This window comes from Apodemus sylvaticus, chromosome 6, assembly GCF_947179515.1.
Source record: "Apodemus sylvaticus chromosome 6, mApoSyl1.1, whole genome shotgun sequence".
Classification (NCBI taxonomy): Eukaryota; Metazoa; Chordata; class Mammalia; order Rodentia; family Muridae; genus Apodemus; species Apodemus sylvaticus.
Window position 1 is genome coordinate 91,925,105 of NC_067477.1, and position 19,463 is coordinate 91,944,567.

Consider the following 19,463-nt stretch of genomic DNA (forward strand, 5'->3'; position numbering starts at 1 on the left):
AAGTATACATTTATGAATTTTTTTTTACTTTATCATCAAGTTTTAAGGAAAAGCTATCTCCAGAAGAGTTTTAAGATCAGTAACAAGAGCATGGAGGTAGTGTCTAACTTTTCAGTGTAACTCTGTCCTTTGGACACGCCTTATAGGCAAGGATGCATCTTTTCATAACATACCCACTGATCTGGGGGGAAGATGGTCTTTCTACCCAGAACAGGTGGTTCCATTTCCCTGTGCTCATGGGCTAATCCTTGTTTGCCACCCGAAGTGAATGTCCTACCAAATGGGAGAGTGGATGGGAGCGCTAACCATTCTTCTCTGCAGCACTTCTTTTTGGTTTTGTTGGATTTTACCTAGTATTGACTACTGTGTTTGCTTTCTTGATTTTGCTGTCTTTTCAGATAATACATCCCAAAACCGATGATCAAAGAAACAGATTGCAAGAGGCTTGCAAAGACATCCTGCTGTTTAAGAACCTGGATCCAGTAAGAGAAATTATAAGAGAAGTGGGTTAAGAACTGGGCAAGGACCTGAGTCTCCTGCTCTCCAATCTCAGGTCACTCTGTGATCACGGTGGAAGCTGAGTGGTTACATACACGTGCTGGCTTGAATCGGTGGATATGCCGTGTCAAGGCACCAAGGGAAGAGAATGCCATGCATCTCAAACCTAGCCCTGGGATGGGGCAGGGAAGGAGAGGCTAGACCCTTGCCTAGCTCTAGGATGGGACAGGGAGGGAGAGGCTAGACCCCTGAATTCTCCGTGTAATGTGAGGCTCTTTGAATGGTCCTCTCTGCTGCTCCCAACAGCCAATAACAGGAATCCTTGAATATAATTAAGCTCTGTGTTGTTCATATTTTAAATGGAGTGTTTTACTTGGCTTAAGGCAAGGGAATGTTTGATTCTTTGAAAGAATTTTGACTTCTCTAGTCTCCACAGAGGGTGTTTCTAGCATACCACTTGGTATGGGCGTGAGTGTTCAGACTTCGCCTCACACTCTTAAGTGTTCTGCTTTGTCATCACAGTGTTTTTGCTGTCTAGTGATTTAAGGAGGAACTGCTGCTTCGTTCCAAATTCAAAGGACCAACTTTTCTATCTTATTTCAACCCTAAGTTTTCCATACTCCACATATCCTGGTTTTCAGATTAATGTCTGAGAACGTCAAGTCCTACTGTTTTTATGGGGTTCTCCCCTCCCCCAGACATTTTTTGAAATATTAAGGTACTATATCATACCATTTTATATAAGGTTACGTTTATACCCTGAAATATTTATAAGATCTCAATTGGCTTCTTATATAATCTTTTATCGTGTTCTCCAAGAACATGATATTTGGACTTTGGAGCAAACAGTGAAAAATTACATGTCATCCCTGAGTTCAGATTATCATCTTTGACATTTCTGATTGACTCAACAAAAATCTGTATGTTGCTCCATTTATTCATTTCTTGAGGATAGAGTCCACATCTTTTTCTGCTTCATTTCTCTCTTTAAGTAGCATATGTCCCCAGTGCCTTCTGAATATATTAGTGTCTCAAAAGAAAGGACGGCCTAAAACCAAAACAGTCTGAATTCCGTTTCTTCCTTGTCTAGGTGTGCATACTTAGTGGTACTATTTTGGATAAATGAGGTAATTTTAGTAAAGTGATGGTATTTAAAGACGATCTAGGACTGGGGATAGATGGCCCCATGAGTAAAATGGCCACTATGTAAGCGCGAAGGCCCGAGTTCAGATCCCTAGTACCAGTGAAAACTCCAGATGTGGCATCATGTGCCTGTAACCCCAGCACTGGTGGGAAGGGGATGGTGGGTGTGTGGGAGACAGGTAGATCCCAGAGGCTTGTTCACAAGCCCATCTGGTCAGATGATCATTCACTGAGAGCCTCTGTCTCAAAATAAAAGATAGAGTGCGGTAGAGGGAGACTCCTGAGGTTAACCTCTGGCATCTAGACAGACAGACAGACACAAGATAGATAGACAGACAGACACATGAGATAGACACACACACACACACACACATACACATCAGCAGGCAGTTAGGCAGACAGACACATGAGAGACACACACACACACACACACACACACACATACATACACATACACACACACACACACACACATACACACACACACCAGGCAGGCAGGCAGGCAGACAGACAGACAGACAGACAATCAAAATCAAGTCTCATTAAAATTTACCGTGATCTTTGATTGCTTCAAGAGAGGTGCCATTTTTTTTAAATGTTTAGCCATCCCATGCTTATGCAGAGAACCTGATTTAACTCAGGGGGTCACTTAAGAAAAGTAGGAGGAGGTCTTGTGGGAAGATGTTCAAAGGGAGGGAGTAAGAGGGGGTGATGGGGATGAGACTGCCCAAACTCCTCATACGTGCGTAAAGCTGTTAAAAAATAAAAAAGATTCGACCCAGTTGGAAGATAGTAAGAACAGACAAGTGTAGCTAAAAAAGGTTACAGTGCCCCCGACTGCAGCTCCCCAACTGCAGCTCGCTCTTCTGGTTGGCATCATCCGTGCAGGCGGAGTCTGTCTGCTCAGTCGCTCACTGCATGTTTGCTCAGGGCATCTCTGAGCCATTTATATTTAGGGGTGGGCTTATCGTTAAGGATCCTCTACCATATTACTAGGATTTTACATGGGAGAAATCTAGTGCCTCCCAAGTTTTAGATACAACTGTGAATCATCAAGTTATTGATTGGCTGGCCGGTAGCACATTTGGAGACCCTGATCCAGCAGGTCTGAGTGGAGCCCCAGAGCCCGCAGTCCTCACGGGTGTCCGGGTGATGCTGAGGTTTCTGGCCCACATACTTCGAGGACCAAGATGAGGCACGGTGTGACCATGAATGCCGTGTTCTATCTCCCATGCCTGCCTCTCTAATGACTGAGCGAAACAGTTGCTAGTTAAACACTGAAAAGGTTTTGCTGCGAGGGTATCCTGGCAATGAGGCAGAGGGCAAGGAATACCACAAAAATGACACCAGGCAACATACCTCAGGCAAGAGATTTATTGGGGGAAAGAGAGCACAGAATGGCTGTCTCTGAGCAGGGATGAAGACAGAGACAGGCCAGGCTGTGATGGCTGACTTTACCTGGATAAGACTCCTGTGAGGGAGGAGCCAGGTCCTTAGTGATGATTGAGAGCGGAGCTGTTGACACCGAGTCATGGAAGGTGGTATGGGGGAACTCCAAGGAACCCAGTTTTGGAAAGCTTGCAAGGACTTCTGGCAGTTCTTAGAATGCCTAACATAAGCATTCCTGGGATGTTGTCTACTCTAACCTTTATTAAATTTAGATTGGTAAAATTTTTTTTTGCATATCATCTGTGTGTGTGTATCAGAATCTGTCTGTGTGCAGATGTCCACGCATGGGTATAAGTGTGTACATGGGTGTGAGGGCACACCAGAGGAGAACCTCAGAGGTCTTTCTTTCCTCTGGAGCTATCCACCATGGTTTTGGAGTCTTCCTTCTGTTTCCCTTCTTTCTACCCACTGAGTCGTTAGTACTGCCTATATGCTCCTGGGCGTGTGGTCATCCACTGGCACAGGGGGAGCATTCCAGTGGCCATAGCCTCCAAAGGAAAGTGGCTGTTTCCCCCAGCAGCCATCAGGGGGGACACGGCCTCCCTATCCTCCAGCTCTTATGCTCTTTTTGAACATAGTGTCTACAACTGAAGCTTTTGGAGCCGGGGATTTATTTATCAGTCTTATTTGTTCCCTTTGGCAGTTAATGGGGAAATGAGGAGGTATGGAGGTATGTAGACTAGAAGGAAAGAGTGGGGCTCATGATGGAAGCCATACCACCATCGAGGGGAGAACTGGGCCTGAGCTAAGGTGTGGGGGGGGAGGGGGAGGGGGAGGGGGGCGGCCGCTCCACATGCAGGGTTCCCAGTCCTCAGAACTCAGCAGTCGGCCTTCCTGGGGCCTGCGGGGATGGTAGGGTGATTGCCAGGGTCCAGCTGCAGTGACCTTGATGGCAAGAGCGTTTCAGACCGAGGACGGCTCCACAGATGAAGGGGAAACAGTAATTACCAATTAGCAAAGAGGAACGCTGGGTTTGCAGCTACTGCCTCATCTGAATTTATTTCCTGGAGTCATTGTTTAGTTTGAAAATTTCACATTTCTCAGACTTCAGCACACTTCCCCCTTGGAGTACTGTGTATTTATATATTGAGGCACAGATTTTCTAATTACTAGTGTCTTTGAAGATACTCTTCATGAATATTTTAATGCTCAGCTCAGTGGGCTGTTTTCCTCCTGAAGTATTTCGAATCTGAGGCTAACTGGAACAGTTCACCTGTTACCCGATAGGCTTGTCCACCGGTTCAGTGAATTGTTGCTGCCTGTGTGACTCAGAGCCTTTACCAAGCTCCGTCTGGAGTCTGCATTCTGTGAGAGAACTTGATGTGGATTTCCAACAGTGGCTGTCAGCAGCACCTTAAGCCTCTGAGTATTAAAGATTTCCTAAGTTCTCCGCACCCCGTGGGTAATTACGGGGAAATTAGAATTTGATTGACTAGAGCAGACACCTGTCACATAGAAAATATTTAAAAAGCAAAATTCTCTACTTTATTAGGAATTTTTAATATGCGGGTATGAATGTTTTAGCTTTATAATTAAAAACCATGTTTCATGTCTGCTTAAAATGGGGCTAATTCTGATATAACCAAAAATTTTAGTGTAGCCATTTACTTCATTTGTGTCCGTCTGACATTTAGAGTCAGAACTAATCAATAAAGCTGATATTTGCCTGCCCTCAAAGAAACAAATCATAAGTAACAAGTAAGATACGGTATTAGTAAGCCATTTAATTAACGTTTAGAATTCTGATAGGTGACCATATGTTGCCTGAGGTTGATGAACTCATTTGGGTAAAAGCTCCTCGTGGGGCTAATTAGCACCTTGCTGGGAAATCTCCGCTTTATTCTGTCCTGGCTCCATCCTCAGCCCTGGCTGCTGCCCAGGAAGAGGAGCCAGAGCTCATCCACGCCCAGAGAGGGACGAAAACCCTTACAGCCAATCACCATCATTTCCTCCTGCTTCTTCAACCAATCACCATCATTTCCTCCTGCTTCTTCAACCAATCACCATCATTTCCTCCTGCTTCCCAATTGGTGGGAAGATTTGAAATGTTCTCTGTATAGAGACTTTCTTAATTAAGAATTTTTAATCATTACACATAAATTTACCAAAAATCCACAATGAACGAAAGTTAATGACAAGGAACTTCCGTACAATTCTGTCTTCCAGCACCTCCATTTCTCAGTAGACAAGGTCTTTTATATTATCATGTTTATTTTCCAGGACTATGTAATGCATGTAGAAACATATTCTTTTTTTTTTAAAAAAAAAGATTTATTTATATTATTCATATAATTACACTATAGCTGTCTACAGACACACCAGAAGAGGGCGTTGGATCTCATTACAAACGGTTGTGAGCCAACATGTGGTTGCTGGGATTTGAACTCAGGACCTCTGGAAGAACAGTCAGTGCTCTTAACTACTGAGCCATCTCTCCAGTCCCAAGTAGATTCTTTTTAACATTTTAGTGGCAGCAATATTTAGGCAGTGTTTTGCTCTGTTCTCTTCTTATTTAATGCCTTAGATACCATAGACATATATGTACATAGAACCTCTACTTTTAAATTTTTTTATTAGTTCTTTGCAAGTTTCAAGTTCCCTACACAACACATTTTAATCACATTCACCCTTCAACCCTTTCCAGATCTGCCCTCCATACCCTAAGCCACCCATCAAATAAACCTTTCAAGACCAGTGTGTGCTGCCCAAAATACCCTTGGCCGTATGGACTTCTCCCTGGAGTATGTTCTTCTGACCAGCGTATCTTCTTAGGAAGACTTGATCCTTTCTTTTCCAGCATCTAACAGTTGTCATCACTGCATATCTAAGGGTGGGATTGTGTGCCTAGCTTCCATGTCTATGCTGGGATTTGATCTGGCCTTGGGCTTGCACAGGTTGTGTGCTGCCACAGCTGCTGTAAGTTCATCTCTGGAGCTGCCCTGCTGAGGAGTACAGAAGTTCTTACCTAAAAGTACCTGAACCTTGTGGGGATGGTGCAGTATACATGGTCCCTTTAAAGCTGAACATTCAGGATTCTCTTATTCTCTTATACCATAGCTTAGGGAGTTCAGATGAGTACTGATCACTCCTGGTGCCTGCATAGCTCCTTCCAGCACAGTGAAAGCTAGCTGGTACGGATGGAGGTTCTAGATCCACACCGTCTTGATCTCGTCATGTTTTATGACTCAATTATGTCATGTCTTTAGTAATACATTCTTACTGTCATGCTCTAGAGGGTAACCAAAAACACTGGTAATAGCTTATAATGTTTGAGGGTCTGTGAGACCTCATTGCCCAACAACTCCAAATAAGAAATCATTCCTGGAGTTGGCTTAAGGTTTTGTTGTCTAGGAGGAGTATTGGTGCCCTGTTATAGGGTAGCTCCATATCTGCATCTTAACTCTGTGTGTGTGTGTGTGTGTGTGTGTGTGCGCGCGCGCCCACAGATACTTATCATTCAAACTACACCACAAGGTAAAGTATTCCTGACCTGATTTAACAGTGGATTTTTAGATGCCAAAGCAAAAATGAGAAGAGAGAGATACATTGGACTTTGTATCAACAGGACATTTAATAAGTCACAGGACATTACCCCCCACTTTAAAAAAATTGAAAAGACAAGCTATAGAATGGAAGAAAATATTTGATGATCATATACTTTAAAATGGTCTAGTGTTCGAAATACTTAAATAATGTAAGATATGAAAAGAATCCAATATTAAAATGAGCAAAGTACTTGAATAGCTTTCTCCAGAGAAGATAAATGCAAGCAAGCAGAAAGATTCCTGGCACTGTTATTTATTAAGAAAATGCAAATCAAGACCAAATGAAATACTATTTCACCTCCAATAGGTTGTCTGTAATTAAGTAAAAGAACAAAACAGAACAAAACCAACAATATCAACAACAAATGTTGAGGACATGAGACTTTGGAACTCTCACACCTTGCTAGTGGAAGGTAAGTAAGTGGTTGAGCTGTTCAAGGTTAAAGGTAGAGGTCCCAAACAGATCAGAAATTCCTCTCATAGACATTCAGAAGGAGTGAGATCAAACATTGGTTGAGTCAAGCACTGGTATACAAATGTTCATATCAGTATGGTCCACAGGAGCCGGAAGGAGGCAGAAACTATCTAACGTCCATGATCAGAGTGTGGGGTCTGGGGCTTGAACTCAGGCCGTCAGGCCTATGTGCCCTCTATCCATTGAGACATCTTTCTGGCCCAGTCAACTGATTTTAAAATTTACATCTAAAACAGATAAATCTGGAGAGGCAAAGTCCCAGAAAAGTCTACACAGTGTTGAAAGCCAGTCAGTGAATTGAGGATGACTTCAACACTTAGTCTAAGGTCTGACACCAATACTGGCAAGCAATGTCTGTGTTGAGTAGCAGAATTGAATACAGCCCGAGAACAGCTCCATGTGAATCGGCAGGACAAAGGAGCAGAGGCAACAAGTGGTTCTGGAACAAGTGGATGCTGCACCCCAAAGAGTCTGGACAGGCTTTGTATGCTCACAAAATGAACCCCAAACGGATCAGAGACCTCAATGTAAAATGTGTAAAACTCCTAAAAATTTTAGATACCCAGATGATCTACACTTTGATGTCTGTTTAGATAGGGCACCAAGAGTACAGTATATGAAAGAAGCAATAAGCTGGACTTCATTAAAATTAAACGTTTCTAAGGCCAGGTGTGATTCCAGCTTAGGAAGCTAAGGCAGGAGGATTATGAGGTACAGGACATGTGTGGCTACATGGTGAGGCCCTGCTTCAAAAAGAAAAACCAAAACAAAACCTAAGGTTTCTGGACTATAGAGGAGAATGTTGATCCTATCAACAGAATGGAGAAACAAACTATAAGCAGAGAGAAAATATTTGCAAAAGATAAACCCAGGGAATGGAGAGATGGCTCAGCAGTAAGAGCACTGGCCACTCTCCCAGAGGACCTGGGTTCTATTCCCAGCACCCACATGGCAGCTTACAACTGTAACTCCAGTTTCAGGGCATCCAGTGCCCTTATACAGACACACATGCAGGCAAAATGGCAATGCACATGAGATGAAAAAAAAAAAGATATACCTGATAAAGAGAAGCTAAACAGACATACTAATAGTTAAAAAAAAAAAAAACAACAGTAACAACCTGATTGAAAAATTAGATCAAGATTGGTGAGATAGGTCAGTAGGTAAAATGGCGTGTCACATCCATGGACTGTTACTCAAGCTGGGAAATGCATATTATTGATTATGCTGCAGTGGGGATGAACCATGAGGACATACTCAGGGGAATAAGCTAGATACAAGAAAACACATTTTTATCCTGCCTTTATATTGAAATATCCAGAAAATAGGGATCTACATAGAATAAACAGATTTCATGGTTTCTGAGGAGTTAGGGGACCATGAAAGTAGCTAATGAATGCTTAATAGACACGGGGTTTCCTTTTAGGGTAATGAAAATATTTTGGGACCTCATAGGGAGGGTTGATGCTCAGTAATCTATACCACTGAAGAGAAGCACATCGAAATCAGAACAGTGAGATACTGCACACCCTTCAAAATGGCCAAAATCTAGAACACTGATAAGATGGTGAAGGTGTGAAGTGACAGGAGCCATGGCTCACTGCTGTGGGGATTCAAAGTGGCTTTGGGAGCCTTTTGTCGGTACTCCACCACAGTTCCTTCCCCACACTCCGACTGTCTGCTCCTCTTTATTTACCCACAGGAGTCAAAAACCTAATGTTCACACAAAAACCAGGATACAGTCGTTCATAGCAGCTTTCGTATCATTGCCGAGATGTTCTTCTGTGGGTGAATGGATAAACTGTGGTACATTCAGACAGTGGGATATTATTCTGTGGATCCGTGAAAAGACATGGAGGAAACACATATTAGTAAGTCAAAGAAGTCAGTCTGAAGAGGCTAGCCTGAATCTGTCAGACATTGTAATAGGAAGTGATGGAGTCAGTATAATGGGCTCAGTGGTTACCAGGAATCGAGGGACAGAAAAGATGAATAGCTGGGTTCAGAATCTTACTGGGGCAGAGAAACTGTAGCCATGTCCTGTTCACTTGTGACTTACTGAGTGGAAATGGTGTGTCTGTGTAGGTTCAAGGCAACAAAGGGAGCTCTTTGGTGGGGACTAGTGATGCCGAGGGGGCCTTGTCCAAGTATGGGGGGGGGGCAAGCGGCTTATGGGAAATCACTGCGTCCCTCACCGCTTGTTGTGAAACCACAACTCCTGAAAAATAATAAAGTCACAATGTGCTAGTTCAAACATGCCGATTTCCACTAATTTTATCATTTAGTAGCTATCGTGAATAGGTCTGACATTTGCAGGAAAAGGGATAAAACCAGAGATCATTATGTTTGGGGATATAAGCCAGCCCATATGCTTCTAGTTTCCATGTGGGGAGGGAAGGGGCTAGGAAGGGGAGTCAGGGGAAACATCACCTCAACTTAAAGGAAAGGGGAAGTGGGGCGGGGAGTAAAAGAACATGCATGCGTGGTGTGAAAGCAGGGGGGATGACTGGGAGATGGGAAGGAAGCGGCCAGTCAAGCGACAAGGAACAGAGGGAACATCAGCAGGGAAGGAGAACAGATACAGCAGATAATGACGCTATGGCAAAGCCCCGTGATAAAACCGGCAAGTTTGTACTCTAACTTCAGAAAGCTAATATAAAATGTAGTGGCTAAAATGTCCTTTGAGGATGGACTTGGAATGGACTGTTTTGCAGACTGAAGTCCCTCTTCCCGAAGCCCTGGACTCAGCACAGTTTGAAAGGCACTGCTGAGCACGGGAGCCTGAGTTTCAGCGTTTGCCGCAGCTGCAGAGCACAGCTTCAGCAGGACAGCTCCATCATCGCTCTTATTAGGCAGAAAGTTACACTGTTCAGACCTCCACGGAACCCTGTGGTGGTCCTCATGCTGACCTTGGGGCCTGACCAGTGAGACAGGAGCTGGCTGATGTGCCCATATGTGGGTCCTTTCTTCCTCTGCCCATTCCTCTAAGCAGGTTTTCACTTTCAGTTGTGCCCCTTCTGAGAGTCCTGCCACAGTCATCGACTCCTTGAACACTGGATGTAGGAGAATCCCCATGTGCTGGATGCATAGGAACATGGCATAGGGTGTTTATTTCCCCAGCACCATAGGGGAGCGTCAGTTTCGTTCCGATGGTGCTGTGAGAAGTGGCTTCCTGCAGGAGTCAGAGTGGAGGTTGCACATTTGAGATTTTACTAAATGTTGCCATGATGCTTATTCCATTTGTACTTTTCCACAGAAGCCAGTGAGAGCGTCTCTTCCTCACCTCACGGTGCCTCCAGTACAGCGCTCCGTCCTCCACAAGTGAGCCTTGCTAAGTGAGAGGAGCGGCATCCTATTTCAATCTTTATTTGCGTTTCTCTTTATTTTGAGAGACTTCGGGCATCTTCTTTCCAAAAATATTTTAAGGCACACCCTCCTCAGAAGTATTTCAGATCTCTAGACACAAGGTCTTTGGTTGGCACCGGAGAGCCCAGTTCTCTTTAAACCTTGATGCTCCCTTTCAGCCTAAAAACTTGTGTCCTCCAGTTCTGGAAAATTCATTCCATATTTCTTCATTTTCTCCATTTCCTCTAGACCTCTTTCCTTTCTTTGTTGACTTCGTGGTTTGGGTTTTACTCTTTGTTATTTTGTATACTTAAAATAATCCAGTCGGGTGGCTGTGTGTCATTTGGCATTTATCATACCTGTAGAATGTGAATTCCAAGAACAAACCTTAAGGTGAATGCAGACTCTGGGTCCGAGAGTCACTGAGTGCATATTGGTTGTTACAGCCCTCCCACAGTGCTGGGGGTTGGTAGCAGAGTAGGGAGTAGACTGCCCAAGAAGTTGATTTTAAAGGAAAATAATAGCAGTCATGTTTTAAGTTTTTTGTCTTTTATTGTAAGGGTTCTTTTTATATGTTTTTATAATGCCATCCTGAGCCATCTCTGGGCGAATCAGCAGCACTGTCTAAAACTCTGCTCTGTTCCTGGGACCCCTAGGGCATGGGGTTGCGTTGAGGCTGCCAGCAAAGAGCGGATGGAGAGCCCTGAGGAAGTAGAGGGAGCAGCCTGTGAGCTCCTGTCAGACCTGGGAGCCTCTTCCCGGCAGTGACGGGCTTGCGTTCCGGGCATTGGGGTTTGGTGCGTCTATTCTAGTTCTCTCCAGCTTGTTTGATTTCTCTCTGATCCTTGTCTGGAGATTAAGTCAAGTCTGGGCAGCTCGGCATTGTCTGGGTTAGAGGGGCTTCATGGGAAGGTGGTACCTGATCCACCTTCACCTTTAAACCTTTCCACTTGCTTTCATCTTTGTCTTTTAGCCCCACCCTGATGGACCACAGAATTGTAGTCCAAATGGTTCCCATGCTGTCCTCAGTGGCCCCTCCAGCACTGTTAAAGGCAGCCTTACTAATCCGTAAAGATCTTTCCTAGAGATGTAGATACTGGCGTTTGAAGAGAAATGTCAAGGCAGAAAAGACAGTGGCAGGTTTTGCTACAGTCATGTTGTCGTTTTGGTTCTTGTTTAGCTCCCCTCCACGGCACCTCATTCTGTCTTTTGTTCCTTTTTGTTTTGGGCACTGACACAAACTATAAAACTGAAGTTAGGATGTAATTTTACCAGGTAGTTAGGGCGCCTCCTCCCTAGCAATAAGCAGAGGAGGTTTGAATAACGGATAGCTTACAGAAATTTGGAACAGTTCTTTACCACCCTAGTTAGTTTAGTTTTTAAAATTTTTCCTCAAGATGTGTGGTGGTTTGGTAGTTCTTTTCCTTGTGAAGTGGTGATACTTTCAAATGTTCTAAAGTAGGCCAATTATCATTACTTTCATTCAGATGTTGAATACGAGAATAAATAACCTCATTTGTATGTGGTGAGGGAGACTAAATGGTAGGGTTTTTTTTTTTTTTTCTTTTGATAAAACTCAATGGTAATGATGTTCCCATTTCTTTGAAATCTTTCACAAAAATATAAAAATTATACGATTTCTTGAGGAACTATGTTCTAGATACACATAATGTTATTTTGTTTATTTAAAAAATAGGAGCAGATGTCTCAAGTATTAGATGCCATGTTTGAAAAATTGGTCAAAGAAGGGGAGCACGTCATTGATCAAGGAGATGATGGTGACAACTTTTATGTCATTGACAGGTAAGTTTTATCTGGCTTTACTACTGAAGTTTAAAAAAAAATACTATGTAAAATCTCAGCAGTTGCAGTGACAACCAACAGGTTAATCTGATAGTTGTTTCTCTTCAACCTTACAACAACTTACATTTATGATGTAAATGTCTTGTGAATATAGACAATAAAGCTAAGTGCTAGGTCGTGCAATGAGCCAGTTTAAAGAAGAAGTGAATCTCTAAGTCACAGTCGTTAATGTGCCTTGATTTGCTAACTTATATGTGGTAGGTAGAAAGCAATATTGCCATATAGTAGATGCCGATTACAGTGAGAATTGGAGTAAGACACGGTATCAAAGAATCTAAGTGACGGTATAGCCCACTCGGTACTGCCATGTTTTCACAATGTCATTATTAGTTATAAAAGAACTCAGGTATTCCTGAAGTCACGAGGTAAGGAAGAAATCTTTTCCCCTGCTGGTTTAGTATCCTTTAATCAGTAGAGTGAGCAGTTCCTGTGTTCTCACAGAAATTGTGTAGTATTATATTTGTCTATTAAAATGTTTCAGGATGGTGTTTGGTTTGGTTTGTTTGCTTGTTTGTTTATTTGTTTGTTTTTTGAGACAGGTTTTACTATGTAGCTCTGACTGGCCTGGCCTTGCTGTGTAGACAGGCTGACCTTCAACTCATAGCAAATATTTTATTAAGCAGAAAGGATACGCACTTACTAGTATTGATAGTTTACTTAGACTGCTTTACTTACCCAGAGAACAGTATGTCGAATACATGAGCCTCAGACCATCCTTAGCACACGGGCAGGGTTTTTCACCTCTGTAGGGTCAGGCAGGGTTCTGTGGCAGTTGGTATCCCTCGCTGTTCAGTTTTGTGAGGAACACAGATCGTCTCCCCACCTGACTACAGTTTTGATCCTCTGGGTAGAATTGTAGTCAGCTGGTGATTAGAACTCTGAGCTCCCTTTCCTTAATCATACGGGACTGTGCATGCACTTTTCTCCTTCCTTCTTTGTTGTTGTTGTTGTTGTTGTTGGTGGTGGTGGTGGTGGTGGTGGTGGTGGTGGTTTTTGTTTTTCAAGAGATTGGGTTTCTCTGTATAACATTGGCTATCCTGGAACTCACTCTGTAGAGCAGGCTGGCCTAACTCTCACAGAGATCCGCCTACCTCTGCCTCCCAAATGCTGGGATTAAAGGTGTGCACACCCATTGCCCAGCAGTGCCATTGGTAGAATGTTGCCGTGCCTTTCAGTGATGTGTTTAGTCTCCATTCTCTATCCTGGTGCCCTAGTGACCTTCCACCACAGCGCTAGCCAGGGTTAGGAGTAGAACCTCACCTCAACGTATCCCTTCTGTCAGGCAGAGTCATGGTTTTGATGGCAGAGCCTTTACCTGCAGAACCGCTTAGAAATCCACTCAGGATTTTTTAGTTGAATGGTAGGTGAGAGCCCCATGTGCAGTCCAGTTCTTGCAGTGGGTATGTCTTACAACGATCCCTTTCAGTTAGATCCTAACCAGCCATTGGCACATGACACACTCCAGCTCACAGGAGCGGCTTATTGAGGTCCCCCACAGTCAGTGCGTCTGGCCCACCGCCAGATCTCCTGTCACCAGCTTCTGTTCATGCTCGGTGCTCTGTCATGCACTGCCTGAGGCCGTCAGGGAGGGAATCTGTATGGAGAGCAGCCCGCCTGTGTAACAGGCTTCCCACTGAGGCCCTCCGCTGGGCTGGCGGCCCGTTTCACCCTCACCCGGGCACTTTGGTTTTCATTTTATCCTGTTTAGAATGAGAAATCTAGAAAACAGTGTCAGTGATAAAGTAACAGGTATAAATGGCTGGGCTTAAAGTAATAGTTTAAAAGTAATTATCCACGGAACCAATTCTAGGGTGTATCTTCAGAAGGACCATTCTAGCTGCAAATTATATTTAAAGGCAACAATTTTCTCCCTTATTAGGTAATATCTTTTGTTTCTGGTTTCTTTCGGTTTCTTTACTAGTCACGGTCCTTTCCTAATCCTTAAAGACTGTCCCTGTCAGGTGGTGGTGCACGCCTTTAATCCCAGCACTTGGGAGGCAGAGTCAAGCAGATCTCTGTGAGTTTGAGGCCAGCCTGGTCTACAGAGTGGGTTCCAGGACAGCCAAGGTTATGCAGAGAAACTCTATCATCAAAGCCAAAACCAAAAAAAAAAAAAAAAAAAAAAAACAAACCCAACAAACCAAAACCTGTCTGCTTTTGCACTACCGCATCTTTGTCCAGGATTTTACCAATAGAATAAAGCTAAACAAGAAATTTTTTGTTGGTCTCCCAGGTGCCCCAGCGATCCTCGAAACCATGTTCTCTACTGAGTATGGAATATGGGACGATGGCTCTGAACAGAGAAATAACTTGTGTGAGTGTAGGGCCTGGCCACCCCAGCACAGGCACATGCAGATGGAGTCTGTTTGCCTGCAAAAAGCACCTCAAGGGAAAACCAGCACAGAAAAATCTACAGAAAGACCAAGGCCAGAGGCTTGGTCTGACTCTACCACTTTCTTAGTTTCAGCTTGGAGTTGACCTAAAACGAGGGGTGGGGAAAGGCATGTTAAGGCTTTGTGGGCCATCACGGCCCAAGAATTTAGTTCTGCTTGTAACCCCAACCAGCCATGTATAATAAATAAGACAATGTTTGTGTTCTAATAAGCCTTTATTGGCAGCTGGCCTGGGGGCCAACTTCTACCATAGTTTATAAAGGACTTATCAGTGGATTGTTAGAGCTGTATTCCTTTAAAAAGTAGCCATCTTCTTCTGGTCTCAGAAGCCATGTACATTTTCTTTAGAAACATAAAAGTATTAAATATGCAGTCAGTGGCCTGGAATACTTCATGGCTCTTACTGTCTGAGGTAAGTCCAGCTAGTGTCTGTCGATGACTCTGCACACACTCTTACTGATTCTGACTTCGTTTGTTTAATTCCATTCTCCCTTTGCCTTGTCCCTGTCCTGGTGTGGCTGGTGGCCTTTTCCATAGGTCTGGAACAGATGAGCACATGAGTTATCGGGATAGTCAGGCAGCAACAAGATTGCACTGCCCAGGGCTCTTCTCTGAGGGTCTGCTGCACTGTAATTAAATGTTGCCTGAGTCACATTGTCTCTGACTTACACATGAATTTATATATGTCCAACAGAGGAACATTTGATATTTATGTAAAATGTGATGGCGTTGGAAGATGCGTCGGTAACTACGATAATCGTGGGAGTTTTGGAGAACTGGCCTTAATGTATAATACGCCCAGAGCAGCTACGATCACTGCTACCTCTCCTGGTGCTCTGTGGGGTTTGGTGAGTAAAATACTTGCTTGACCTAAATGATACTATTTTTGAAAATTATCAAGACAGTAGGCAGAGATCCCAATACTGCATTTTAATTTTTATTGGTGGTTTTATTTGGGATGACAAGTCATCTGCTAGATGCTACACTGTTAGGTGCACTGTCTGTGCTGAACCAAAGATTTATATCCTGTCTCTCCCCAAGTCAGGAGCTTGAATACAGTGGACCTTGGGAATGACCTCAGATCTAAAATGCTTCTCTCTTATCCATGCTTAAAATCCACAAGCCACAGCAGCTGGAGAGATGGCTAGGTCAGCAAGGTTCCCGCTGGACGGGAGCGAGGACCGCGTGTGAATCCCCAGAACCTATGTAAAAAGTTCAGCAGAGTGGCTTGTGTCTGTAACTCCAGCAGCTGGGAAGCAGCGTGGAGACACACGGGTCCCCAGAGCTCATGGGCTAGCCAGCCTGGCCATTCAGTGTACTCCGGGTTTAGTGAGACCTTGTCTCAGAGAGCAACCCAGGAAAGATTCAACTGACACCCGTCCCTGGCCCCTATAGGTATATGTGTGTATGTGCACAAACATCTGATCACATATAGGCACAGACCTCAGCTAGCAAGTATGAATACTATACTGAACACACACACACACACACACAGCCTTTTTCTCAACTAGATCTCTATGTAAGTAGTATAGTCTGTAAACTAGTGGTTTTCAGTGATCGACTGAAAGTCACAACTGGGAACTTGTTAGGAACATCCAAGGCACCAGCACCAAGAACTCTGGAAAGGGGGCACAGCAATCCTCTCCTGGCAGAAGCCTTCCACGTGATTCTGATGTGTCCTGCACTTTGAAAAAGCAAGCAAAAACGCAAAGCAAAACAAAAACAAACAAACGGTTCTCTTGGTGTTATATGCTGATTGGCAATGTAGAGTAAAATACCTGTTCTTTTCATTTTGGATACAAACCTTGCCTCTATTCTACACAAATCTAACCATTCTCTTTGGGTGGGACATGGATGTTAAGATAGAGAGAACATTCTTAATCCAGAAACTCAGAGCTTGAAGTGCCCCCAATCCACAACTTTTTGAGCACCAACATGATTCCACAACTGTAAAATTCTATACCTCACCTAACATTACAGGTCAGCCAAAATGCAAGGCACATTACAATAGTTATACTTTACCTTTAGACAATGTATATGAGATAGATATGAATATGGATTTTATGTTTAGACCTGAAAAATGCTCCCAAGCTACTTTGTTAGGATTTTTCAGAGTCTGGGCAGTCGGGAGTGGGGGAGAAGGGGGGAGAGTGGACGGGACAGTCAGGGGTGGGAGAGGAGGGGAGAGAGGGGGCGATGGGACAGTCAAGGGTGGGGGAGGAGGGGAGAGAGGGGGCGATGGGACAGTCAGGGGTGGGGGAAAAGGGGGAGAGTGGGTGATAGGACAGTCAGGAGTGGGAGAGGAGGGGAGAGAGGGGGTGGGTGGGGGGTGGTGTTTAAAGTCGGAAACACTTCTGGCCTCAAGTATTTCAGACAAGAGATTTTCAGTCTGTGTCTTTGAATAAATGCCTTCATGGTAGAAATTCTGCTAAGTGTTGGTTGGCAGACACACTGGCTGGGGAGCAGAGAGGCTGTGCAGGTGGGTGCTTTCACAAGGTAGCAGAATGCAGAGCTTAAGTACCAACAGCTGACTCTGGCTTTAAGGTGGGGCTCTCAGTCTCTGTTTGGTAAGCTTGTGGGCTCCCCTGGGAACCCACTTACCACCCTGCAGATCGCACATCTGTGATCTAAGGTGAGCCTGGACTGGCTTGGAATCACCTCCTAGGAGAAGTCTGCTCTGTTGCTGTCACACTTCATCTCAGGCCACAGTGACGATTGTTTGGGACACTAAACAGTACATGTTCATGACCTGCAGGCATTAGGTTTCCCCCTCAGCTCTTTGTAGAAGAGGTTGTAACTGTCCAGTTTCAGAGAGTTACTGAGTTGTGAAATATATTATACATCTCCAAGTTAACTCATAAAACATCTCACTTGAATGAAAAAACAGGATACTTACAACTTCTTTTTATTGGAGCTAAGCAGTCATTGTATGCTTATTTAAATGAGTTATTTTTATAAGTTATAGGATTTTAAAAAAAAGATTCTTTCATGTAGAAAGAACCACACCACCCGAGTATGTCAAGGATGCCTTAAAACCAACAGAGGACAGGTGTATCAGCGCAGAACCTCTGTATGCAGGAAGGACTTACAGTGTGTGTGTGGGAGGGGCGGGGGTGCTAATCTTGTGTCTGCCATGACCTGCCTATTACAGAAGGGGTACCCTAAAATGTAGCAGTCCCACTGGAGTTGCCAGTCAGAGTCAGGGTGTCAAATAGTAAAGACTGTTACTGTGTGTCCTCACACATCCTTGATTCAAGATCAATATTTCAGATTGTCACCCCACCACAAGCCGCATGGATAGTTTCAGTCCCGATGCTAATGGTAACCAATGTACAAAGGGCTCAGAGTTTTTGTGTGCATAGCTTCTAAGAAAAATTTCAGAGATTTCTTTTAGTGCTCTATACATGTTAATATTTATAAACAGGGATAGTTTCTGATGCATGCATAAAATCTTTAAAATTATAATGAGCATACTTTCATTATATTTGAAACTTGCTTTGTAAGAGCAATTTGCATACCCAGTCACTTCTAGGGGAAGTCGAGGCAGAGCAGAAAGGTTAGAATCCACAGCCTGCAGCCCAGGGGTTGTAAGTGCAGGTGTAAAGAGAAGCAGTTGGCAGAGAGGAGGCCGCATCCTGGAGCCTCCTTCAGGAAACAGCTGAAGAGAGACGAGCTGAAGACATGGTCACTTCAGTGACTCAGAAAGGCCATTGTGGAAGCGACTGGGAAGAAGGCGTTTGAAATTGGGCTTCCTAGATTTGTTGGGTCACCGTGGGTTGTCAAATGGTGCCCATTAGTAGACATTTCTTTCTGAGATACACAATTCATGATTTATTTCTAAAGGGCTGGACTACTTCAGGCCTTCTCTGTTCTAACAAAACAATAACAACAGTCTGTCTTTAAAATGTACCTGCTTCCCAAATCTGACTGTATATGACAATCACACTGGACACGTCTATGGGTGTGAATTATTTCACCAGACATGTAGAAATTTTGATTAACTAAAGTCTTTTGTTTTAAAAAATTATCTCAGCAAATTCTGATATAGAGCCAGGCTTCAAAAGCTCTCAGTGTTTTTGTGAATTAACTCATAATATTAAAAAAATATAGGTTACTATATTTACTTTATATTTTGCGTGTTTTGAGGGACCCATATGTAAGGGTCATTTGTGTCCTGCTGACTGAAGACAGGCCATTAGGCCTGGCAGCTGGTGCCAAAGTACAGCTGATCTCTAAATGGTAATAAACCTACTCTGGAAACAAGATGTTTAATTTCCTAGTGTCTCATTCTGTCTGGCTGTTAGCACAAACCACCAAAGATGGTACATGCTTTGACATCTCACTGATCTGGAGGTTAAGAGCTCTTGAGATTCAGGCACAAGAACTTTGGTGTCTGGTAAAGGGCCAACTCCTGGATGTCCTCATTTGGTAGAAGGGGAAAGGCAGTTTTCAAGTTTTTTTTTTTTTAATGAGAATTATCTAATTCTGTTTATGACAACTCTACACTCCTGGCCCAATCACCTAGTAAGGCCTGTCACCTAAGGGCCGTGCTGAGGGTTAGGTTTGCTGCACATGGATTTGAGGACAGACACATTAAGTTCATCACAGCTAGAGGTATATCCATAGTATATTGGTACAACAAAGTATTGATTAAAATCAATATGTTTTAATCAATACTGTTTTAATTTTACTAAAGTGACAGAATTATTCATTGGTGAATGCCAAACTATGTGATTAAGGGATATTTACATA

At 43.6% G+C, this 19,463-nt stretch overlaps 1 protein-coding gene across 1 annotated transcript in view; it reads left to right on the forward strand.

Annotated features, from left to right (window-relative positions):
- Positions 1–19,463, forward strand: part of Prkar2b (protein kinase cAMP-dependent type II regulatory subunit beta) — a 99,460-nt gene that overhangs the window by 68,835 nt on the left and 11,162 nt on the right. The window contains exons 4-6 of the mRNA XM_052185981.1: positions 399–482; positions 12,152–12,258; positions 15,406–15,559. Coding sequence (XP_052041941.1) covers positions 399–482; positions 12,152–12,258; positions 15,406–15,559 — 345 coding nt within the window. The remainder of the gene's footprint in view (positions 1–398; positions 483–12,151; positions 12,259–15,405; positions 15,560–19,463) is intronic.